This window comes from Bidens hawaiensis, unplaced genomic scaffold, assembly GCF_021521415.1.
Source record: "Bidens hawaiensis isolate Kalapana, Puna unplaced genomic scaffold, B.hawaiensis_p1.1 tig00007038_1, whole genome shotgun sequence".
NCBI classification, from domain to species: Eukaryota; Viridiplantae; Streptophyta; class Magnoliopsida; order Asterales; family Asteraceae; genus Bidens; species Bidens hawaiensis.
In genome coordinates this window covers 1,101,754-1,108,234 of record NW_027491482.1, presented here as the reverse complement: position 1 = coordinate 1,108,234, position 6,481 = coordinate 1,101,754, and the positions used below count along the sequence as shown (strand labels likewise).

The 6,481-nt window shown below is 37.6% G+C and overlaps 1 protein-coding gene across 1 annotated transcript; it reads left to right on the top strand.

Annotated features, from left to right (window-relative positions):
• Window positions 1–493: 493 nt before the first annotated feature.
• On the top strand, window positions 494–3,647 carry LOC143634247 (uncharacterized). Its single transcript, XM_077102387.1, has 4 exons — window positions 494–571; window positions 654–1,228; window positions 2,591–2,644; window positions 2,923–3,647. Exons 2-4 carry the CDS (start codon window positions 1,114–1,116, stop codon window positions 3,615–3,617), a joined length of 864 nt encoding a protein of 287 aa, XP_076958502.1. The 5' UTR covers window positions 494–571; window positions 654–1,113; the 3' UTR covers window positions 3,618–3,647.
• Window positions 3,648–6,481: the final 2,834 nt, after the last annotated feature.

Sequence of the window (6,481 nt, the reverse complement as noted above, 5' to 3'; positions counted from 1 at the left end):
CCAATGAAAGGTGGACAACTCAGCAAAACCCATGTGCCACCACGTGACTGCACATGGGTCAGGTAAAATACCTGAGTCAGAGGATAATCAATGAAAAAGTACCAGGTGTCCCAAGGGCACGTGGCGCAAAGCAATAGGAGGAGGCCAAAAAGGCCCTAACAGAATCTGAGCCCAATCATTGGGAAACCCTAGCACTATAAATACCACACCACTTCCACAAGGAGAGGTACAACATATTTTACACTGTACTATCAAGCAATACTAATCTCTACTAAGCTATTACATACTCAGATTATCATATATTCTCCTACAAACTCTTATTCTCACACCGGAGGGTTACCCCAAAGAGGACCCCTCTGTCCCTTTCTGAGGGGTAAGTTTACGGTGTTGCTCATTTTGTAGGTGAAAGATCTCGTGTTCCGGAAGACCATCGGTGAAACAGCATAATCACACCCGAGGAAAGTTGATCTGCTACCAGCGAGCCGATCCACATTTCTTCAGAAGGTGTTCTTGAATTCTATTATTCTCAATAGAGATCATGTTTGATCAGGAGATTATGTTCAAGAATCAGGTAAGTGAAGTTTTATTTAATGCTTTATTAATTTATGCAATGATGTATTATAATTGTTATTATTTTTTTATTTGAATTTAAGGTGCATGAGATGCATAGATTGTATGCAGTTCAGAAGTTGGTGAAGGGTGATCCAAGATATCCAAGTCATGAACTTTTTCCAATGATAACGTTTACCAACAGTCAACCGGTAATAAACCTTAAACAAGAATTTATGTTCAAATTAAAGTTGATAGTTTTGGCCCGTTTACTTAAAATGGGTCGATTTGGGTTGTGTTTTATCTCAAACGAGCCAGATCAAATAGTTAATTAGGTGGGACCCACAGGGTTCTTGAAATGGGACTTTTAGATGTATGTATTTAATTAAGGGTGTGTATCTACTGTGACATGAATGTTGGTTATATGTTTTTCAGGTGGGACCCACACGGTTCATATTTGATCAGGGTTTCGGCTCTAGATTTCAGCATGTGCCTCTTGATCTTCGACTATCGACTGGTAGTTCTGATGATGATGATGTTTTGGATCTTTCTTTGAGCATCGGGATGAGTTCCAATAAACGAATCAAAAGTTTGAAAAAATCTCCACCCGTGATAATCGATCTAGAAGATTCTACAGAAACGGGATCGAATGATTCTTTGAAGGTGAATTTGCCTCAAGGTTTGTTAATCTGTAGCTTAACTTTGTTAATATGACTTTAGAAAGTAAACTGCATTGTTGACCGAATCAAAGTTGACATAAATGACTTCAGTTATGATTTATAACACGGTTTTGCATTCTAGATGAGGTATTTGTTATGAGTTTAAGGTGGTGGTTGGTTAGAAGGTTTAAATACTTTATAAACCCTGAAAACAATTCAGTTGACTTTTGATAGTTAACTTGAAGAGGTATGTACCCGCCTCAACATCGAGCGAGGCGGGTCAACCCGCAAGATATAGACAAGACGCTTGAAATCAAGATATTATGAAGGCACAAAGCCAAAACCTATGCGCACAGCGCATATCACATATGCTCAAGCATCACATATGCTCACGCATATCACATGCTCAGGCATCACATATGCTTACGCATATCACATATGCTCAAGCATCACATATGCTCACGCATCACATATGCTCACGCGTATCACATGCCCACGCACCATATATGCTCACGCATATCACATCGCGCGTGGCGCATCCGCGCGTGGCGCATATCACATGCTCACGCATCATACATGCTCACGCATATCACCTTTGCGCATAGCGCATCTGCGCGTGGCGCATCCGCGCGTGACGCATATTACATGCTTGTGCATATCACATCTGCGCATGAAACATCTGCGCGTGAGAATAAAGAGAAGACTTCGCGCATCCTCAGGATAGGCGCGTATCACACGTGTACATAATCAACCTCGTCCTTATCCAAATCAGGATAAGGACAACCTTGATTGTACTCGTCAGACAACCTTCCAGAAGATATCCCCTAACGGATAAGAATATGCTGATGTTGACAGCTGCCAATGAAAGGTGGACAACTCAGCAAAACCCATGTGCCACCACGTGACTACACATGGGTCAGGTAAAATACCTGAGTCAGAGGATAATCAATGAAAAAGTACCAGGTGTCCCAAGGGCACGTGGCGCAAAGCAATAGGAGGAGGCCAAAAAGGCCCTAACAGAATCTGAGCCCAATCATTGGGAAACCCTAGCACTATAAATACCACACCACTTCCACAAGGAGAGGTACAACATATTTACACTGTACTATCAAGCAATACTAAGCTGTACTAAGCTATTACATACTCAGATTATCATATATTCTCCTACAAACTCTTATTCTCACACCGGAGGGTTACCCCAAAGAGGACCCCTCTGTCCCTTTCTGAGGGGTAAGTTTACGGTGTTGCTCATTTTGTAGGTGAAAGATCTCGTGTTCCGGAAGACCATCGGTGAAACAGCATAATCACACCCGAGGAAAGTTGATTTGCTACCAGCGAGCCGATCCACGTTTCTTCATAACTAATATAAGTCAACTCTACAGATAATTTGAAGATGAATGGTGATATGCATCAGGAATGCAGCTCTCTCAATCAAGGTTTTGCATCTGTATCTCTTTAACTTATGTTTACTTGACTTTTGAAAGTCAAATGCATTATTGGTCAAAATTGACACACGTCTGAATTTGTACCCCCCTTTTTTCTTGTACCAACATCAGCATATTATCTAACTTGCTTATTAATAACGGTAAAAATTGTCCGTTTGACTTCAAAAGTCAAAGCATGAATTTTTCAACAATTTCGACTTTTGACAATCAAGAATCATACTTTTTCCCCTTTCAAGAGGAACCGTTACAATCTTCTCTTAATGTTTTAGGATCCAGCAGTTGGCATGATGCTAAACGAAAGTTTTTGATGAATTTTGATCTCAACAAAGATCAACCCGATGAATATCCTTCTTGTGATGAGTTATCTGGTGAATCTAGTAGTCAACTCACCACATCTTTGACTTTCAAAAGTCAAACCAAGACCCACATCATAGACCTTGAGTCCCTTCCAGAACCCTCGTCGGATCTGACCGAAGAAAACATAAACGCCTCATCAGATCTAACCAAAGAAAACATAATAAACGCCTCGGAAACAAGTAAACAAGACGATGAAGAAGAAAATGCAACACTTTCACTTATTTGCATATCAAAACAACATACTTCAACCATCAATCAAGATTCTGATACCAGATCAATAGATTCTTACGAGTCACTCGTGTTGAAACTAGAAGAAAGTATCACAGATCAAGATTGTGTAACATCGAAGACGTATGAAATAAACGAGTTGGAGAATAAGGAAAGTGTGATCAAGTTGAGAAGAGGAAGGAGGTTTAAAGATTTTCAGAAAGATATACTACCTACATTATCATCACTCTCAAAACATGAAATTTGGGAAGATATTAAGCTTTTGGAGGGTGTGATTCGGTCTAGAGAATACAAGCGGTTAAATAAGGCGAAAACGTTGACTCCTGTGAAGAGTAAACGGTCAAAGGTCAACTCTTCTTGTTTGAAAAGGACATTATAGGGTTCATGAGTTAGAAGCAGGTAAAGATTGATCCTTTGAAGGATTTATAGTTTTTGATTCTTGATTATTATTCTAGCATCTAATTTGGTAGTTTCTTGTTTTGAGGAATTGTAATACTCCCACCATAATAATATATTTCTTTTCCTTACATTTTTTACTCGAGTCTAGTGGTGTCACCTTGATCGTTTATGGTTTCGTGGGTTGAATTGTTTTACCCAAACACAATCTATATGTTTATTCATGTGGAAACCAAAGTCTAATACGTACACACTTTAAATCATGTGACTCATTTCTTAAAGTGTCAAAACGAATTGCTAGTAGTAATCAAGTCGAAATCATGTAATTGGGTTGTAAGAATGGACTAAACCGCCTAAACGAGTGACCTTCTTAATTATAGGAAAAAAATTCCAAAATGTCTTTCTTAGGGAGAGAGAATCCATTTTTGTCCCTCACATTTTTTGTATTCCAAAAATGCCTCCCTCCAAACTCATCTTCGACTACGTGTTTGAAGCCAAACGCGTCTTTGACAACAATTTTACAGACACGAAGACGTGTTTGGCCTCCAAACACGTAGTTAATGGCTTGTTTATTCTCTGGTTTTTTTTCTAATATTATATTATTATAATTGATTTTACTCATATTTGGTTTTTCTTTTATAATTTGAGTATGTATAGTTTTATATAATTTTGAATATATCATTGAGACTTGCTTATTTCTATCTATGTGTCGTCAATTTTACTTAAAACTGAGCCATGTCAAATTAATATCGAAATATTCAATAAACGTTGACCCGACATGGTTTTTTAAAAAAAAACGTCTCAATAGTATGTTCGAAATTTTATAAAACATTATATATTAAAATTATGAAAGAAAAACCAAATATGTGTATAATTAATTATAATAATATAATATTAAAAAAAACAAACAATAGACTAAACACGTCCTTGACTACGTACTTGGAGGCTAAACACGTCTTTGACTACTTGTTTGGAGGCCATACATGTCGTAAAGGATGTGTTTGTCCTCCAAGCATAAAGTCAAAGACGTGTTTGGAGGGAACATTTTTGGAATCTTAAAGTTTGACGGACAAAAATGGATTTTCTCTCCATGAGAAGAACATTTTAGGTGTTTGTTTATATGAACAATGTCCACGCAACCTTTTTTGTATGCTCCGCACAAACCACACACAGACATTACCATCTGCGGACTGTTTGTTTTCTTGAAGACGCTTCATTAAAAAACGTATGCGCAAGTTCTTTTTGGTGAAGACTTGACTATCCATTTCAGATATCTTCAAGGTTTGCATAGGGTTAAAATAACACACCCAACCAACACCCACTGTCCACCACCACCACCCACCCACCGTCCGCTACCACCGTTGTTTACCCCCATCACCAACCCACTATCCACCGTCACCATCGACCACCACGCACTGCCACCGTCCACCACCCACCATCCGCTACTACCACCGTCCACCACCCACCGTCCACCACCACCGTCTACCACCATCGTCCACCACCCTCCACCACTTTCTACCACCACCACAACTACCACCGCCTTCTACCACCACCACCGTCGCCACCATCCATCACCCACCACTAGTACTATCACTATCTATCACACCATCACCCACTACCACAGTTCGTACACCACCACCAGTTTATTTTAACAACCTACAGACGTTAAAAACAACAGTTTTCTTCTTGCAGATTGCATATGTTTGGTTCACCTCTTCTTCTACAGATGTCTATAACAATCTACAAACGTTAAAAAACAACAGTCTTCTTCTTGCAGATTGCAGATGTTGTTCTACCTCTTCTTCTACATATGTCTGCAGATATGGTCTGCATACTGCAAACATTTTACCACTAAAAATAAAACACCTTAAGATTTTTTCCTTAATTATGTGGGTTATAAGGTCAACTGAAACATTACCGGTTTTATATATCAAACCAATCTAGGGAGGAGACATTTTTGGAGGGGACATTTTTTGAATCTTTGTTTTTCACACGTGTCATGTTCGTTTTTGGTTTTGTGGTTTAAATTGTTTAACTCAAATATAATCCATATGTTTATTCATGTGAAAAACAAAGTCTAATATAGTAATATGTACACTTTACACGTGTCTCATTTATCTTAAAGCGTCAACACGAATTGTTATAGTAATCAAGTTGAAATTATGTTAACTGGGTGGTAAAAATGGGCTAAACCGTCTAAACGAGTGACCTGTTTGACATGTTTAATTATAGGAAAAAAAATATCTCAAAATGTCTTTCTCATTGAGAGAGAATCCATTTTTATCTCTTAAAATTTAGTATTTCAAAAATACCCCCCTCCAAACTTATATGTGACTACGTGTTTGGAGGCCAAACACGTTTTGGAGGCCAAACACGTCTTTGACGACATATTATACAAGCACGAGGACTTGTTTGGCTTCCAAACACGTAGTCAATGACTTTCTTGTTTGTTTTTTTAATAGTATATTATTATAATTGATATTATTCATATTTAGGTTTTGTTTTTTATAATTTTAATATGTTAAGTTTTATATAATTTCGAATATACCATTGAGGCGTGCTTATTTTCACGCCAACATAAATTTTATTCAAAATCGAGCCATGTCAAATCAATATCGAAATGTTTAATAAAGTTTGACCCGACACGGTTTTAAATAAAATTTTTGTCAATATCTAGATTAAAAAAACACGTCTCAACGATTTATTCCAAATTCTATAAAACTTTATGTATTAAAATTATGAAAGAAAAACCAAATATGTGTATAATCGATTATAATAATATAATATTTAAAAAAACAAGAGGCACAATATTTGGAGGCCAAACATGTCCTTGACTACCTAATTGAA

Excerpts from the sequence above, each read along its gene's own strand:
- LOC143634247 (XM_077102387.1), top strand. The coding sequence starts at position 1,114 with ATGAGTTCCAATAAACGAATCAAAAGTTTGAAAAAATCTCCACCCGTG. Across the intron at positions 1,229-2,590 it reads GAAGGTGAATTTGCCTCAAG|ATAATTTGAAGATGAATGGT; the intron begins GTTTGTTAATCT and ends TCAACTCTACAG. Across the intron at positions 2,645-2,922 it reads ATGCAGCTCTCTCAATCAAG|GATCCAGCAGTTGGCATGAT; the intron begins GTTTTGCATCTG and ends TTAATGTTTTAG.